This window comes from Leuresthes tenuis, unplaced genomic scaffold, assembly GCF_036924035.1.
Source record: "Leuresthes tenuis unplaced genomic scaffold, fLeuTen1.0.hap1 SCAF_5, whole genome shotgun sequence".
NCBI lineage: Eukaryota > Metazoa > Chordata > Actinopteri > Atheriniformes > Atherinopsidae > Leuresthes > Leuresthes tenuis.
In genome coordinates, this window is record NW_027325359.1 from 14,493,558 (window position 1) to 14,512,866 (window position 19,309).

A 19,309-nucleotide genomic window follows, 5' to 3' on the forward strand; every position below is an offset into this window, starting at 1 on the left:
AGTCTTAACTTCTGGAAGCCTTTAAACATTTAGTAGTGTCTTAAGATGTTCAACTATACCTTGTTTAAGCATTACTCAACATTTTCTTACCAACATAGTTTGTAAAAGACGTAATTGTCCTTTACCAACTACGTCCTACACGAAAACTAAAGAATCGAACCAAAAACATGGTCAAACGCAGAAAGAAATTCAATATAAGATTATATCATGAAAATCATTACATCTATACCACTGCTTTCTTCTATCGTAAGCACCTGGTATGTCCTGTCCATTGGCATATCTTTACCTCCATTCATACGGTGCATTTTGGTCAGTGGCAGGACCATTGTGCTGTACATCAAACACAAATCATTTTATTTGTTTACTACCGCAGAGCCCAATTAGTACATGTGAAATTCTCCAGAGAAGCAGAGACACCTTATTAGCAGAAAGGTAAATCTGATCAACTGCACAACACATCACTGGACAATCTTTACCAGCTCACGTCTCCAAACTTCAAAAGCAAGCGACGGAGCGTGATGCTTCAAGTTTGATCCAACAGCATCTAATTGTTACATTGTCTGTGGTGTATTCATCAAATGCAGAGCAGGACAGTAGATCAAGCACCTGAGACGTAACATCAAAGACAGAGGCGTGTTTGAGAAGCAAAGGAGAAAGACTGGGTGTCTGAGCTAGGCTCTAACAGCAGAACAAACTCAGATAAAAGCTGTCTCCCCTTGTATGTAGGAGACTCATTAACTTAAGACGCTGAACCCCCATTTGCCTCCTTTACCTTACCCCATACACCTTCCCCCTCACCATCCTGCTGGGCTCCAGCAGGATTGACAGTCCCTGCACAGACTGTCAATAGCACTCAATTGTCACATCCAGTCTCCGAGCCTTACGGGCAGACGCTGCCACGCCGACCTGAGCAGACGGCAAACATCTGCGGAGGCTAGCGCACTCAACATAATAAAAGTGAAAATGTTGTCTTGCATTTAGTTTGTCTCGCTCAACAAAGAGCTGAAAGAAGAGCACTTCGAAAATTCCTGGTAAGTAAATTTAAATACATCATCTCAATGCTGTTAAAAGTCATTATACAGAAATATCACCGCTGTGCAGCCTGGGTTAATGAACACAATTTGACTGCTGTGACGAATGCCCAATAACTTAACCATAATATGTGATGTTGTGCACAGTCAAGCACGTAAATTAATTAAAGACAGGAAATGAGAGTAATGTGCAGCGTACACAAGCGTCATCTTTATTTCTAACCCATGCGGAAGTGGATTTGCCTCTTACAAAAAAAAAAAAACAAAAGCAATTAGGAGGTACAGCTAACTTTGACAACAATCAATACAGAGACAAGCCAAGGAAATATGAAGAAAAAGAAGAAGAAAAGAAAAAAAAAAAGGGAGCAAACCAAGAAATAAATGTTATATGGCAAGACTGTGAGGTCCATGTACACCACTGTTGATGTCACATGTTTCTTAAGCAGTCCGTTGCTCTGCTGCAGCTCTGTGGAGGGAAAAAAAAAGAAAAAAGATTAATTTGACGTCACACAAACCTAAACATATTGCAGTCTAAATGCTATTCATAGCCTGATGAGTCCAAGTCATCAAATGTGAGAGGATGCTGTTGTTCTGAAAAATGGTTAGGCGTGCTTTGTATTACTACACCTAACCATACTGAAAAGCAGAAATATACAATCTGATTAAAGTCTCTGAAGGCTGTTAAGTGTACATACATCTGAGAGTGTCTTAGGGAAGGAGGGGGGTCACAGCCCACATATGCCCCATTGATGAAACAGTACTGCAGTAAAGCCCTGAAGCACTGATCCTGGAAAGGAAAGGAGTGCTTAATTGCCTTAGTGCAATGTATCACACACCATATGAATACAAAAAAAAAAAAAAAAAAAAAGCAATAGCTCACCCTGATCAGAATGTGAGGGTTTCCAACAAGTAGGAGCAAAGCTTTGGGACGAGTGACGGCCACATTGAAACGTTTCGGGTTGGACAGAAAGCCAAGCGAACTCTGCAAATCATCACTCTGCACTGATTCGTTAGATCGCACCTGTATCATGAAAGGATTAAAGTCATTCATTCCAGTGGGAGGGGATAAACTTTGAAAGGGCTTATTGATTTTTCTGCATCAGACCTTTTCTTTTCCCTTTCAGCCGATAGATAAAAATATGTTGTCACTATCGTAATAGATTTTTTTGTGTAGGCTTCTATCTATCCATTTACCGTAAATTCCAGATTATAAGCCGCTACTTTTTTCCCAGGATTGAGCACCGCGGCTTAAAATACGATGCGGCTAACATGTGTTTCCCCCCCCCCCCTTTTTTTTTTCATGCCGCCAAAATCATTTTGCCCCTAACATTAGACCAATAAAATTAACGAATAGTTCACAGTGGTCCAATGAAATTGTACGAGAAATCAAACACATTCATACTACTAAAATTATTGTAAATCGGTCTTTTGTACTCACCCTCAACATGGAATACAAAGAAAGAAATGCATATGATGCAGCTTTGAAATTAAAGGCGATCAATCTGAGATGAGATTGTGGGAGCGACAACAAAGAGACTGAAGTGAGTGACGAAGTTCTGAGGCTGTTCAATTCGGACACTGAAGAAGATGACTTTGATGGTTTTAGTGCGCAGGAGGAAGATAAAGAAGGCGATCAATGACTTCCTGGTAGGCTACTGTCTTTTTTTTTAAACTAACTTATTTATTTATTAAATCAGCAGTGTTACAGGCACTGTTCGAAAAAAACAAAAACATTTGCAGTATGTATTTGTTTATCTTACCACAGGCATTTAATTAAAAGTTTAAAAATCCTCACATGTGACATCTTTCTGTGTAAATATCTCATTACAATGCGGACACCCGTGGTTTATCATCCGGTGCGGCCTATACATGTACAAAAGGGGTTTTCTTTTTCAAATTAGAGGGTGCGGCTTATATTCAGGTGTCTGGAATTTACGGTAAATCAAAAATTCTCTCCCATCACCGAAGACAAAAAAATGAATGTATAGTAATTAATAGCAGTAACTTGCTCATCTAAACAAAAAGCTGCAAGCTACAGGGAAACCATATTTAAAAATCAGCACGATTTCTTCGTTTCCACTTGAAATGTTTAAGCTCTTGGTAAAATGCTACAGTTCAGGCTCTAAATGGAGCAAGACGAAGCACAGCATCTTATTGGCTAACGAAAACATAAAACACCTTTTTTGACATCCTGTACATAAAACGCACTGTAATGATTAACAGAGAAAAATATAGCTTCATTTCTAACGATTACAAGATTTAAAACTGATTTAAGTCCATTTTTAGACTGAAATTTACTGAAATTTAAAAATCTTGCTTGCTCATCATTCCGTGTTGCCTGGGTTGGGTTGCCTACCACAGCTGCTCGACTTCAGTCTCTCTAATCTTTTGAAAGATTTAAGGATCAGAAAAGGTACAATGGCAAAAATCACTTTAAAATGCTGGACAAAGCAGCTGCGGGAACTTAATTTGCCAAACTCTGAAAGATGAGCTCCAAAGATAAAATCAAGCTGTCATTAATAAAAGCACAAGACAGAAAAACAGCTGGGATTAATCTTCTGTCACAGCAACACCAATAAATCAGACAAAGACTACATTAATCGACCACATGGCGTCTTTAAAACACCATCAATCTTTTTTTTTTTAGGTTAACATCTTCTAAATTGCTGTAGACTTATAGATAAATAGGATTTTTTTTTCTTGGATTCCTCCAACCTAAACTTAACTTTCAGTGTGGAGTTCCAGTCTCAACATTGCATAAAACATACAGTTTGATCAGCTAACTATGGACCTTTGATTTAGATTGAAGTACCCTCTGACACTCCCATTACACACGGTTTGTTTTAGCCTACCGTTGACAAGATGATGACCAGAAACTCTTGTCCTTGGAACTCCTCCACCGAGCCCACTTTGATGTCAGAGAGGCCCACCTTTCCCAGCAGCACTCGAATTTTCTCACACTGGAGTGTAATATGGAAAGAGCACTTCAGGGTCCACAGTATGTATAAAGCTTACCACCTTTAAGTTTAAAAACTTGTAAAGCTACCTTGGGGTTAAATTTCAAATAACTAAATCAATTTTGTTATCCCAATAATATCAAAAAAGAAAGCAAAAGACAGTACAGTCATACTTGTTTCCTGTAGGGGGCAATGATACCAATGTCAGAGGCATTCACAGGGTTGTAAAGCTTCTTCGACAGTTGGCAGCAGTAAAGCATGACCTGTACAGCCTCCATTGGGTTGAACCATGATGGGTTGTTGCCTTCTCTCATTTCTGTGCCCTAGAGCAGAATAAAAACTGAAATAAACACGCCTGATCCTGATGATGGTGGGATAACACGGTTCAGCTGTAAACTGGTTCACTGTGTAGATGCATTCTCAATCTACAACCCTGAACAGGCCCATTTAATAGTGAGAACATCTGTTATGCCTTAGATACATATATTTCTATGAAGTATTCATTACCCTGACACCATGGAATAGGAGTGGGAAGCCTTTTTTAGGCAGGGTTTTCCACTGGCAGAGGGACTCCACAACAGACTTCTGAGCTTGAAAGCACAGCTCCCCCTGGTAGAAGAGCTTGGAAGGCAGTGTGAGCAGCGCCTCATGAGAGCGATAGTTGTAGATCAGCTTAGTCACCTATTGGAATAAAAAGAAGCTTCAGATCATGTCATCAGTGCACACACATGATGAAATACATGTTGAAATACATTTTCACTGTTTGTGCTCATTATGGCAAATATTATGTAGCAAAAACAGCAGTAAATGGAACAAGATCGAATGATGATAACGGTAGTCAATTATCCTGTTTATGAGTAAACATAGCTTTTGAATTCAGTGCACTAACCAGTTTAGGGTTATAGCCCCAATCCTGTTTGCAGTACAATGGGTTTGCCATCAACCTCTCCAACAAAGACACCCCCAGGCCAAAGGCGGTGGCCAGCTTAGACTTCACTACTGGACCCAGCTGGCAGGGGTCTCCAGCCAGGACTATCTAAGATGGAACAAATAAAAACTCCACCCAGTTAGTTATCACTCCATTAGGTTAATCATTTTCTGTTTTTCTTTAAATATTCCAAAATATTGTTAACATCAGTATCAACATTAGGTTAAAAAAAAAAAATAAAAAATTGCTTTAGTAACTACTATTCAATCTAATCCAGACCTTATTTAGAGTGAAAATACATTCATTTCACTGAAGGACAAGACAAAAGCGCAGGAAGATGAACTGAAAGGTCTAAGTCAAGTTAACACCTGTCCATCTCTCTCTGAGACGAAGCCGATAGGGATGAGAGACTCTGGCTCGGTTGCTTGGCCAGCTTCATCCAGAAACACATGGGTAAAATGCCCCACTCTGAAAAAAAAAAACAAATCCACAGACTGTGAACAAAGACTCAAGATAGAAATGTATCACGGTTAAACGTCACGCCTTCAACAGCCCGGGTCTTACTGTATTCCTATATTATGGAACATGCCAGCACTGGAGCAGGTGCTGACCACAATCCTGTGAAAAGCAGCATGACGGACGTCCTCTCCAGCCCTGGAATACGGACGCAACACTTCTGGGATAGACTAGGGAGGAACAGTCGCATTAACAGTAGCAAAATGCTAAAGGCAGTCCCAGTACGTTACCACAACCACGAGGATTACAGACAATACACCGCGCAGAAAGAAACATTTCCTTGAGCGTCTCTTTTCTGTTGCTGGTCACTACCTCGTTATCCCTGCAGGACGCATTGACGCGGGCCAAACTTGCTGCATCCAGGAAGCCGCCATCATGTAGACGGATGCAGATGAGGTCAGCAGCGCTGTTGGATGGCGTACATACGAGTACCCGACTGCTAGGCAGAAAGTGATAGACCTGTGGATGCAGAGCTCGTAACATTACACTGGCAATGGCGCAACTTTATGGACACGAGAACTAATGAGGATAAACATGAACATATTACTTGGAAAATACAGTTTTAAAGAAACTGATTATATTCATCTAGTTATCTTTACTTAAATCTATCCATTTATTTTACACAGTACAAAAAGATTCATCTACATCTGCTACTTGCTTATGTGTTTGCACCTGCAGTATGGACTCTATAAGAGTAATCGTCTTTCCAGTGCCAGGAGGTCCAAACAGTACATAGGGTGTGGGTCGACATTCCCCCTCTAGGATCCTCATCACTGCCTCTCTCTGACGGGGGTTTAGGTCGGGGTTAAAAAAGTGCCCTTTGCTTGGGATGGGTTTGCATGCCAGCCTACCATCTGGAAGAAATGACACAGCTGTTAGCAGTGCTGATTAAAACAGGAAAACTCTGTACAAAAATGGAATTCAAATACCTGTGCCTTTAGTCTGTGTGGCCTTTGACTTCATGTCAGAGGAAGCATTTGACCCTTTCCCCTTTTCAGCAGCTAGGCTCTGGTGTTCAAATATATTTACATGTGATCAAAAGTAAATATAAGAAACTTGTGGATCATTTTGATTTTTTTACATTTGTCACCTCCTTTTCTTCCGCGCTTTTTTTTGGGTCTGCCTCCTCTATCCATTCTGCAGTCCACAGGGGGGTCTGAAGAGTGACTCTGGAAGGGAAGAGAACTACACAACAGCATGAAAAGGACACCAGTGAGATCAAAAGGGACGTTGGAATCAGGGATTCAGTCTTTTAAATTGCTGCGTAGATAATCAAGGAATTACATTTTTCTTATTTGTCAAATAATTCAAAGCAACAGGAGAAAAAGACAAAAAAAATTCAATCCCTGATATCAGTTTGCCCCCCCCCCCAAAACATCAAAACTTGTTTTATTAATAAACAGCATAGATTGTGAGATAAAGTCCACCAGATTATTCACTCCTCCTCTTCATCAAATGAACACTTGTATGGATTTGACTTATTCAATTGCAATTATTTTGCAAATAAATATTTAATATCAGCACTAGAATAATGAAGGATTTACTTCAGAAACCGAGAATCTTAGAATAGAATATAAAATACAGATTTTGGTGAAAAAGAAAACTTATTAGGATAACGCTGGGTAAATGTTTTCAACAATGACACCAACTGGGACTCTCCAGAAACCAGGGAACCACCCAACATGTTCTCCTGAAAAAGATGCTGAAAAAAGTCATAAAACCACAAAACACCATTTTCAAATATGTTTACAGTGAAAATCTCAAACTAAAGCAGACTCATTAACCTTCCGCCTGCCAGTCACACTGAAACCAAGTAAGAGCTTCAGTGTTAATACCGAAATACACTTTGTGGGGCACGAATATAAACTCTGTATAATTCAAATATCTGTTTTTTTTTTATTCCACCTTCATAAACCCATGACAAAGAAAAATTTCCGAGAGGACCGCCAGCACAATCTTAAAATAAATCAGACCAAAATCTGGTTTCTCAAGCAAAAACAAACAAAAAAAAAAAAAAACTCTTGTTGTGTTCCCACTGTTAACCAGGCTGAGCTGGAGCCGATTAAAACTGAAGACGTGCATTTCAAGTGAAAATGCTTTTCAAGATCACAGGAAAATCATTCAATTCTTTCTTTTTACATTTTTGTTTGGACTCGAAGCAATTCAAATAAATCTTACCCTCTCCAAAATGTTTTGTCTGGTCAAGTGCATTGTGACATCGCCTGATGGTCAGCCTGATATTAAAAGCAGGAAAAATTAGAAGGCATTGTGCTCAGGTAAAACCTGAATCCATTACCTTTAGGAAAGCATTAACTTAGACCGAGATGATGACAAAAATCACAATAATATAAATATAAAAACAATAGTAACGACAACATCCTTTTTTTTTGGGACTCACCTGTTGTAAGAGAACTCAACATCGAGTGGCTCCCCGAGGTAATTGCGCTGAAAGTCTGAGTTCACTCTTAAACTCACATCCTCATCATTTATCTGCGTAGCAACAACAGAAAACTTCAAATTAAAATCCACATTTAAAATGATTAGATCTGAAAATAAGCTCCAGAGTATGAAATATCTCCATACCTCTGTGACATAACTAACATACTCCATTACGAGACCATCGCTCTGTGGTTTCTTTAACACTATCCTGTCCCCTGTGGAGAAAGCTCAGCTGGACTTTAACGGTCAACAAAAAACACAACATCGACGTTTACAATAAGTCAACAATCATTACTCTGAACCTTCATTTAACCAGGAAATAAAAACCCTTGAGATTTAAAATATCTTCTCAAAGATTTCCAATCATGATTAAAAGACACCTTGGGCCACTTCACCTATGCTGAGATGTGGCCTCCCTTCAGCCAATCCAAGCACCTCCAGGTGCAGATAGACTGCTCCTTTCCTCAGAAGCGCTCCACTGATGGCAAACTCCCTCAGTTCTCTTTCTGCGTGCAGCTCTTCCAGCCACAGAAGAGATGAGAATCGTGAATGCATGTTGGATTTTGAGAGAGCCTGAGAAGGACAAGGTGATACTACAACTTCAGCTTTCCTTTTAATGCCAACAAACTTTCATTTTTCCTTCACCGTTCTTCCAAACATAGTAGATTAAGAACAACGAACAACAAACTTTGTGGCAACTTCTATGATCTAAATAAGGGACTGCCTAAACATTTACGAGTTATGTTTTAAGGAGGCCTAATCCACCTGTTAATTAGCCTTGATGCAAATATTACTGTAAATTAAACTTGATCGTAGGCATGCTCACCTCTCCAAGGCAGGGCTCGACTACCAGCACATCCCCCTGTGCCTCCACACAGTCTCTTAGAACCTGAGGCACTGGGTAGCCTGGTAGGAAATTTGGCAGCCGTCGTTTGCTGAACCTAGAGGAGGGAAGAGTTGGCCTCATCAAAGAGGTAACACGATTTCATTTCTTCTAAACAACCCCAGTTCCAGAGGTGCTCCATTAATGTTGCTCATTGAAGTCCACCAAACCACAAAATGCAGGCTGGGAGTGGCACCAACGCAAAGGCCAAAGCCTCTTTCACAGGACATAAAACATTGTGTTCATCACTCCGTTAAAGCAAGGACCTTCAGTCATTCACATATCTGCCATCTGGCCATTAAAGTTCCTCAACCCTCTCTCAGCCTGTGAAAGTGACAGAAAGTGGCTTGGTGCACACGCAACGATAGTGATTTGAGGGACATGGGACAGCACCAGGAGGGTGAGATAATAGTCCTTATTTCTGACAACATGTCATGTTGCTCTAACAACTCAGATTAGTTTTCCAGGCAGGTGGTGGTTGTGTGAAACAGTGAAAATGGATTGAAAATACTAAAAATAAACTTTTTGCTCGCTCAAGATTACACTGCGGGGGTTCAACTGAATAACAGCAACACCATAACGGTTACCAACGCGAGAAAAACACACGTTCATTTCACCAGGGGACAGCATCTTCACACAGTCGCAGCCGTTTCTACGAGCAGACGCTGAGCCAACACTATATTGTAAGTCTTTATAGAGTTACAGTTTCTGTTTGGCCACAAGAATTCAAATTAAGCTAACAAACATTGAGCGTCGTGTTTCACAAAACAGCAGTGGATCTGTGGTCAGATAGATAGATGCTTCTTATTGTAGAAATATCTGTGGCAGAGGAATGTTTGAACAGCACGGTTTGTTGTTTCAGTTTTGCAACCTGTCAGGTTGCTCTAAACGGGTGATCAAATCTGAGCTTTTCTATAAATGTGACAGCAGCAGTTCATACTTGTGTTGGAAATGACACAGATACGGTACGAGGTCCGACCTTCCACCTCAAAATGTTACAGAAAAGCACAAAGAGGTGAATTTGCACATGACCCTGACAAATTCTGCTCTTTCAAGATTAAAGGAAAGAAGTGCATATGTGTAAGGGGCGAAATGGTTATGTTAAAATGAGTTCTCACTCCGGTATTTGTATAATATCCAACTATACTCATCATAAAAAACTAAGCATCAAACATCCAGTAAAAAAAAGAAAAGAAAAAAAGGTAAGATTGAAGAAAAAGAAAGTTGAAGAAAGAGGCCAAGAAAGAAGTCCAGTTGCCCTTATTCAAGCTCATATGATTACTATGACCGGGATGGCTGAGAATCTTCATCAACAAGAGGAAGGCTCACTAAATTCTGCAAGTTCTGTTGGAATGTCATTCTTTCATGCTTCAGCATCTCTTCTTGCTTAGGAAAAAAAAGTTAAATCAAGTCATACTGATACCTCGGTGCATCTTTTGGAGCAGCGACAGTGATCACATGCGAGGGTGTTTTTGAGAGCTGACGGATATCACTGGGAGCGTAGGGCTCAGAGGGCCGCAGCAGTTTTTCATCCTCGCTGCCAACTGTGACGTCAAGGCGCCTCCCGATGGTGAAAGAAGAGAAATGCAGCAGCAGCAGGTCAGCACACCTTCCGAGGCTCCTAAGGAATTCCAAAATGTTCCAATTCAGCTATACAAATAACTTAAAACAAATGCCTCAGTGAAGCATGGTAAAACTGCAGCCCCAGAGAGATTATTCCAAAACTATTCATTTAAAAGCATAGAGAGGTGCTCATACTTTTTGTCTCTGTAGTGGCAAAGATTTCTACAAGAGCCTTAGGAGATCCAACTTACTTTGCTTGGCAGGCTACTACAACTGACAATCTCTGTCCAGGAGATATTTCCACTTCTTTCCCCCCCTCTCTTCCCTCCATTCCACCACAGGAATTGATAGTGTCTTTCTGCATTGCACAATTCTTTTTCTCCGTCTCTTTTTCTCCATCTCCACCATGCTTTTCAGAGGAATCGGAGCAGCTTTCTGGTAAAGACGGCGACCTCTGGCTGTGTGGTGTGGAACTGTTGACTTTAACCACAGTGAACTGTGCTTCGGAGTCCCAGCCAGCAAATTCACAACACTTCAGCCTGTGGGTCACTGAGCCTTTGTTTCTGTTGCAGGAAAAATAATTCAGTTGTACAGTAAGTTAAGTTGTAGAATTGTCTGACTAATAAAGAAAGCAAATTTCCCCCAGATTGGAAACACCATTTCTGGTGCCTAAGAGAACTCACTGTATCCAGAACACCAGCTCTCGTCTCTCCCCGAACATCACATCCCCAAACTGGCCGTAGTCTGATACATCCAGCCCTCCTTTGTTTTCTAAGATGCTCTGGAGTTCAGATTCTGGGAGAGGTGTAGTAGAAACATTCATACTGCAGCCAGAATAAGAAGAAGAAAAAAAGAAAACATTAAATGAAGAACATAATCAATGTAGTAATTTATCCAGCAGAAAGCATGTACAATATTTTTTTAACAGAAATAAACAAAACAATCACAAGTCTCAAAGCAGTTTTTTTTTTGTTCTTGAAGACGTTTCATCTCTCACCCAAAGGGTTTCTTCACTTCTAACTGATTGGTTGGGAGTTTCAGGCTGTTGTTGGGAAATTCACATGCTGAAAAAGTTACTTAGCTACTTTCAACTTTCCACCGCAACTTGTGCTAGCAAAGCAAATGAATGAATATGTCACCCCAATCGTGCAAAAGGAGACTGCTGACACCTGAAAAGCATACATGGGAATCCCACCTGAGTGTTAAGTAGGCGATACTTGATGACAACCTCTGTAGAAAGCTGGATTTCCTCATTTCACAAAAAGCAGTTAAATGCACAGTCGGGTCGAGCTACAATTACAGCTCGACTCAGCAGTTAGTTGGACCACTGCCCTCTGGGGGGCGGGGGGTTGAGTTATTGAACCAGGTATGTCTGACGCCACGATGCTGTGGAGTGTGTGAAAAAACATTCAACACGTTCTGCAGGTTGAACCTTTTTCTGTAGGAGACCACTCCACATGCGCTGTCTTTAAGGTACTCGAATGTTGATTTTATCAGATGACATTGCAGTTATAAAATCAGGACTTTATTTGAGTAGAGCAACAGTCTGGAAATCGTTTAAGCTACAGCAAGTTGACCCATAGTCTCAATGGGCTGCTTTTCAGTCACAATTACTTATGAGTTTACTCACCTTGCTGAACAATTAAGAAAATGTGAATAAGGGCAGCTTTTTTGGGGGAATTCAGCTGTATTAATATACACTTGTGCTTTACTGTTTTTACAAAGAGATTGGGGCACGTGAGGAGCACCTAGACCTGTTTAAGTCTTGTTGAGTTTTTACATGCAGGAGCGATATAAATCCCAACCGCATTTTCTGAGTCTGTTATTCTGGCTTTCAGAGCTTCAATTTCAAACGATTTGGGTTGGACGTGCATTTTTAAAGTCCAGTTTTGGTCTGACAAACAACATTCGGCTTTGTGCGGAATATCGTTTGTCAGTGAAAGATTTCTTTCACTCCTCTCTCAAACCATCTAACTACCCGGTCCAGAATGTCGACACTACTGTCCTCAGATTGTCCCCGCTCTTTGTGATCGAGGTGAGCCGCTGAGTATTGACCCGAGGAGCTGGCTTTACAGGACTGAGCATTGTACTAGTGTAGTCATTTAGTTTTATCTATATATATATATATATATATATATGTGTGTTTGAGGTGTTTTATCAGTGGGGTGAGGAAGTTTTTGTCAGAATTCCATTGAGTTTGAAGTGTATATGCTTTATCTGGACTAGATCCTAGATCCTAGAAGGAAATCCTAGATCCTAGAATGACAGAAGTGTCCGTTCTTCTACTCTTTTTTTGATGCAGTGTTGTATTTCCCAGATTTCTCAGCAGCCTTGATGAAAGTCCAGCTTCGGTATCCGCAAAACTTACGCGTTTCTTTCATTTTTCACAATAGAGTCAGTTCCTCGGGTCAAGACTCAGTGGTTTCACCTCCATTTCAAGAATAAGCAACATTATGTTTATGCGTTTATACATTATGTATGAACACAACAACAAACAATTTGTTAAAATGCTGGCTAAAAGTACACCCACACCTAATATTTTCAATGTGGAATAGCAAGACTGACTTAACGGACAGAAGCTGTCACGAGAAACTGTCAGTTCTCAACAGCCAGGTGAGCAAAACAGATTTTGAATAACCAGAAGCTAATTGTATTGTGTATACATTAATAGTGTAACATTATGGCAACAGAGAAACACGTCTACATGACAGCTGGAACTGTTTGATAAAAGTCATACTGATGAGACAGGGGTGAAGTCTGGCAACATATCGTGTAGAGTTTGACCACGAACAGCATGAACACCTCAAAAGGCCTTAAATACGCCTCAACACATGAGAAACTTGTCATGTAGACTGAATAGCACAATGACCCGAAAACAATGAAAAACTTTATGCTGTGAACATGGCTTTAGAAGCCTGAAACTCCCCACCAGTAAGAACTGGAAAAGCTTATTGGATCAGAGGTGAAACGTCTTCAAGAATCAAGTAAAGAAGTCCAACTGCTTTTCTGTTCAAACACTCAGGATTACCACGATGATGGAGAATGACTGACACAATTTTAGCCACAAGTTCAAAATTGTAACCAATACCTCTGAAGGCAGGGTGCCATGCACAAAGCCCTCCAACAGTAGAAGGACTGACTGCTCTCCACCATTACCAAGTTAACCAGGTGTCCTGGTATGGGTTGATAGCTAGCGGGCAGCAGTAGAGAGTCCAAACTGAAGAAAACACTATCCTCCACCACTCCATTGTTGCCATAAATGCTAGTCACACACACCTAGACAGGAGATCATTCAAAGTGGGGAAAGAATGGGGGGAAAAAAAGTAAGCAGAATTACAATTAAACAAAGTTCAACATTGCTGATGTGAGTCACTTGATCGCAGCCATCTACAATATATTTCACAACAAAAGTACTACAAAACAGATTTCCATATAATGAACAGGTATATTCTAAAATAATTGAAAAATGACCTGGTCTAGACGACAATAACGTAAGGGGGCCACAGAATGAGCTTGGGTGGTCCACTGGGTAGGGTTGATGAAATATTTTGCTTGGACCCAGTCTCCTTTCATTGGCTCATAACCTGTAAGAGATACAAAGCATAGCGAACAGCAAAGAAGTTCACATACATCTTTAAAAGATTCGTAAACTTTAATGTGGTTGTGGGTTTCTTCAAATTCACACTCAGACTAAAAGCAAACAAGGATATAAGCAGCAATCAACTGAATGAGACATGTTGTTTGGGCAATTGAGGGTGTAGCTAACGGCGTAAGTTACGTCAAGTATCCTGGGGTAAAAGAGGCTTAGCTTTTGCAAACAAGTTCGCATTAATACCTTCTGAAAGACTGTAGCGTGGGAAGTATGTCGTCTGATTGATGTAACCACCATTGCCATCTAATGATGTGACTGTTCCGATGAGAGGTCGCAGCTGCACACTGTCAGCTTCTTGAGAGGTTCTTCCTCCATCATCCCACACATCTGCACTCTTCTCCACCTGAATGACAAGATTAAATGGTACATATCCATAGCTCACTATGAACCCCATACAGGAGGGAAAGTGGGAAAAAACTTCAGATGTCAAACTAAAGTAAATATTTAATAGGCTAACACAACATTGACGAAATGTGAACATCCAGATGGAAAAACACACCTTTACTACCACACCCAAAATTAGACAACTGATTATAGATTGTTTGCAAAATTCAAACTATTCCTAACATGGAGCACAGGTTCCTTACCCTTAAAGCTTTCCATCCCCCTTCGGATCCACCTCTTACTGCTACGCAGTTCACCAGGTCTCCCTCTTTCAGTGGCATCCCGCCCAACACCTCACCACTCGTGAAGAAAATTGCATCGTCTATCATGCCATAATCCAGACACAACTGCGTCACCACACTGCCTCGCAGGTGGCGAATGTCCTCGGTGCCTGAGCAGCAAAAGTAAATGGGGTGTTAACTGGCAGACGGGGCGTTAAGGCCAATTACTTTTAGCCAGAATATTATTGCATTTACCTGGACTATCAGAAAAGATGTTGTTTTCTTCAGCATCAACTGCTCTCCACAGTGGAGAAACCAGCTTGGACAGCATACACCGCACAGCAGTAAGCATATCTGCGAAGTGGTAGCCAAGTAGCTAGCTATTCACACTAGGAACATAATAATGCAGCTTTAAACATAGTGTTTGCCCCCTAAAGTAATTCAAACAAGATGTATACCGTTTAATTACTGTTGCACTGTGTGAGCTCGCCAAATAACCGAAAACAACCATTTTTTTAAATATGCAACTCTTGGAAAAGAAGCTGTTCGAAAGAAAAGCTTTCTAAAAGTGACTTTAGCTGTGGCGCAAATTGCTACTTGCAGACAAACAGTAGGTCAAACTTTTCTTTTAAAGAAGATAGGTAAGAATAGTCTTAAATTACCGTGTTGGAAAGAAAATATTAAACAACACTTCAGGTGCTGACATTGAGAGCTTAACAGTACTTCACCTCAGGTGCGCGTGCGCGCGCAGGAGCCCAAGGTAATGGTGATGAAGGCGGTGCTCTGAGAAATGCAGTCTGTCACCGACGTGAACTATTGAATGTGCGAAACTATTTTTAGTACTACTTAGCACAGCACAACTTTGTGAATTGTAGTAATTTCAAAGACATATTAAATTATACACTCGAACTTGGCAAATATTCATAAATGTAAGGAAATTGACGGAAACCTCTTGCAAAGTGCTTCCATAGGACTCTCGTTCACCTGATATCAGATGGCGGGGAAGATAAAAATGGAGTCTGTCTCACGTGCAAGGTTGGATATTGTCAGGCCTTCCTTGAAACAAACGTGAAGTTGTTTGAAAATTTTGAAAGTGAGAACGACCAAAATGACTCATTTTGATGGCAAAGACATCCAGTCTAATAATGGTTGTATTTCCTCAAAAGCAAACACTGAAAATATTACACTTGATGCTAAAAATGGACTCAGCCATAAAAATTAGTTTTATTTTCAGGCTATAACTTATATAACCAAGTCAGGATGAATTAAACTGGCAGCCTGAGAGGAGAAAGTTACTTCATAACAGATGCTTGGCATTTGGAATTGGTCATTTTGAAATGATCATCCCATAGGCTACCATTAGAAACGTGCACAAGCAATACATTGTAATTCAGAGTAAAATCATTATTGACAATGTGATGATAAACTAAAGTTTTTCAAATTATATTTGGGCTGATGATTAATTTTTTTATTTTTTGTATTCCTAGTAGCAGCAATTCAAGATGTCGGGTGGTAATTTAGTCGGTTGGTCAGTTGAGGCAGTTTTGTTGGTTAAACTCCTGACTTTGGCAGGATGCTGAACTCCACTCTGCCTCGATTGTGTTTCTTACTTGTAAGTTACTTTGGATGGAAGCATCTGCTAAATGAATATAATGTAATAATCTATTCCCACAAAGCCTTGCACTCATAAAAGTGAATGCATAATGGGAAAAAAGGCGAGGCGTGAAGGCTCAGACTATATATTGTGTACCTTTTATATCAGTTTTGTCTGGGTTCAATTACAGTGAACTGCAGTCTTTGGCTGATGTTAGACATCCATAACTGTTTAGATCTTAGAAGTTTCCATATTATTATGTACCATTTAACTTACATGGCTTTAAACCTGCACCCTCTTCAGGGTATAATATTAAATTTGCATATGTGAATTCCATATGACAACATACCACTGCACTTACAGACTTTTGGGAATATATTTATTTAAATACACCCTTGTTGTTACAGAAAGAGAAGGTCTGCCTAAATGTCTGGGGGACCTGGGAAAATATCCTACGTTTTTTTTTATTTTCAATAACATGCCGTTGAAAGTGATCAGCTGTGATGTATATGTAGGATTTTCTCTTAATGGGCTTGCAAACAGCAGTAAAACATGCAAAAAAAACCCACTAAAACAGTCCATATGGCAGGGCTATTATGTTGATTTACAGCCATTCCCAAAGAGAATTTTCACGCATTCTAGTTAATTTTTTTTTTTTACCTTCATGCCGCTGTGGAAAGTGGTAGGACATTAACATCACTACTAAACATATGAAGCATTTAAATAGTTTCCAGACCCAGAAAAGTTTCATGGACACACGAGTCACCTCAACAGTTGTATTTTAACCGGTGGAGTGCTGGATAACATAAGCTCTCTGTAGATCTGACATCTACTTCACTGTCATTATTAAGCTTCTAATGTTACCATATTGTCATGACTCTTGATATACTTTTTTTTTTATCCATGCCTGCAGTCATATTGTTTGTTTTCACCACAAGAGGGCAATGGTGTCACTCTTTCTGCACAGGGCAAGCTTTGCTCTCCACAACCGAGTGCAAATGAGGCCATGGAAGGAGACAAATCAGATACTTATCTCTTAAGTTTGTTGCTATAACTGGACACTCAATCAACCTTGTTTATTGACAACAAATAACATGTGAAAGTATGTCACCATATGTAAGGACTACAGGAAAAAACATGTCCTTTGTTTGATTAGATGACATTTGAGCCGTATCTTTAACACTGCCTTTATAAGTGGCAGCTAAATCACACAAGTACACAAGCAATTACCAGCAAAGTCGTGCTGTCCTGGCAGTCGTGCACTACATAGAAAAGCATGTCACAAGTTAGTGTGTAGAAGTGGAGATAAAAAATACTGTAGTTGATTATAAAATTGGTCAGTGATTATAACCAAATATGCTGGCAATGGATACATTTCTCTACAGTTTGAATGTTCCCTTGTCCATCTTGAATTAAATAGCAATAACATAAAAAACGGTGGAAAAAGGGTAACAATAAGAAGAAGTTAAATGTGACCATGATCCAAAAATGCTGCTTTCGTCTCTGGTCCAAAGCTAATTTAGAATGAACTGAGGCAAAATTAAATACTGTTCTGTGGTTAGGCCAATCGAATTTTTCAAATTCCTTTTGGAAATCATGGACGTCAAGTCCTCCAAATTAAAGAGTAGCGTTAGCATCAGTTATCAGTTTAAAAGCCTGTGTCTCTGATGGTATGCGGTTGCATTAGTTCAGTTCAGTTCAATTCAATTCGATTTTATTTCTATAGCGGCAAATTACAACAAATGTCAGAGAAAGACACAATCCAGTTTAAGCCAATTAAACTCTAACTCATTGTAATACAATTAATTGGGTAGTGTCTATGGAACTGTCAACTTGCACATATGGAAAGGCACTATCAATGCCGAAAGGTATATGCAGGTTTTAAAGAAACTTACGCTCCAGAGAGTGCAGGTCCTCGACTGGCCTGTCTGCAGTTCAAACCTTTATATGAATTATATATTTCAAAATATTTGGCCTGTGATTAAACACAAAATACGACAAAGAAGACCCAGGACTGTTGAACGGCTAGAATCTTACATCAGGACAGAGCGGGACAACATTGTTTTCCCAATGTCCAGTAACCAGTCTCCTCAGTCTCCTTCATCTTTACAGACTATTGTTAAAATCAGACAGGACTCTACACAGTGGTAAACGTAACCTTGTATCAACTGTTCTGTGTTTCTGCCATCAAATTCAAGATAAACTGTTCAACCATAAACTATGTATAATCAAATAGTAAAATGTCTCACTTTCAACATTTGAAGTGTTTTCTATGTCCTATTGTGAAAGAGGTATTTAATTATGAGATATGCAAATCATTGCATCTTGTTTTTATTTGCATTTTATCCAGCGTCCCAACAGATTTAGATATGCTTGTTCATTTCTAAAGGAGTGGAGAGTAGCCTTGTTAAGTTGATTTTCTAAAGAAATGTTCATTTTATCAAAGGAAAAGTCCAGGTAGTTTTCAAGTGGGGTTGTGCGAAGTACTTGTAAAAAGTCAGTACCTCACCTGCAGCAGGCAGCGGTCAGAGCACTCTCAATTTGGAGAAATATTCTCATGAGGGAAGCAAGCTGACAGCTACTGAAAGCAGGCAGGATATGCTCGGCAGCCAGAGTGCACTCTGTAACACGTAGCATCACAGACGGCTGCTCGGTTGAGAAAATAGTGACAAAGTAAACAATGGTGTGTTACAATACTGACCTTTGGTAAAAAACGTACTATGTAGCATTTGCAGAAGCACTATAAAATGAGTTAGGTTTGAGTTGTTATAGATGGCCAAAATACACTGCTCACAGTAGATGTTAGCTTGGTTCCCCCATGCGAACTCTACCCTGCCCATCCAAACAGACTGTGCTGCCTACTATAACTACTCATAAGTACTTCACACATTTAAAAAATACCCTGAACTATCCCTTTAAGTACAATTTCCAGGTACTTGTGCTTGGTTGTTTCTATTTTAAGCGACTTTCTTGCGGAAATATTGTACTTTCTGCTCCACTATGTTTATTTGACCGCTTTAGCTCAAAGTTATCTCTGTAACTAAACAATGGATTTGGACAAACTGTTCAAATCCAACACGGAGAATTATTAAAGCAGTGGTTCCCAAATGCCATTTTCCTGTATGAGGAATAGAAAAAAGA

At 39.9% G+C, this 19,309-nt stretch overlaps 1 protein-coding gene across 1 annotated transcript; it reads right to left on the reverse strand.

Moving 5' to 3' along the window:
* Positions 1 to 843: 843 nt before the first annotated feature.
* On the reverse strand, positions 844 to 14,926 carry mov10l1 (Mov10 like RNA helicase 1). The gene is made up of 26 exons (XM_072385110.1): positions 14,830 to 14,926; positions 14,557 to 14,744; positions 14,153 to 14,312; positions 13,789 to 13,901; positions 13,406 to 13,593; positions 11,001 to 11,141; positions 10,569 to 10,880; positions 10,178 to 10,375; positions 8,698 to 8,812; positions 8,267 to 8,444; positions 8,016 to 8,086; positions 7,831 to 7,922; positions 7,611 to 7,666; positions 6,523 to 6,617; positions 6,368 to 6,440; positions 6,105 to 6,286; positions 5,745 to 5,891; positions 5,481 to 5,602; positions 5,285 to 5,384; positions 4,878 to 5,024; positions 4,496 to 4,669; positions 4,162 to 4,311; positions 3,884 to 3,991; positions 1,912 to 2,052; positions 1,723 to 1,818; positions 844 to 906 (listed from the first exon to the last, which is right to left on the reverse strand). The coding sequence occupies exons 1-26, from the start codon at positions 14,924 to 14,926 to the stop codon at positions 844 to 846; spliced, it is 3,507 nt and encodes a 1,168-aa protein (XP_072241211.1).
* Positions 14,927 to 19,309: the final 4,383 nt, after the last annotated feature.

What these genes read in the sequence shown, in the direction of transcription:
- mov10l1 (XM_072385110.1), bottom strand. Translation starts at nt 14,926, where the DNA reads ATGCTTACTGCTGTGCGGTGTATGCTGTCCAAGCTGGTTTCTCCACTG. An exon ending in GAGCTGGTGTTCTGGATACA is followed by an intron (nt 10,881 to 11,000) that starts GTGAGTTCTCTT and finishes TTCCTGCAACAG; the next exon opens with AAACAAAGGCTCAGTGACCC. An exon ending in ACCCTCACATTCTGATCAGG is followed by an intron (nt 1,819 to 1,911) that starts GTGAGCTATTGC and finishes TTTCCTTTCCAG; the next exon opens with GATCAGTGCTTCAGGGCTTT.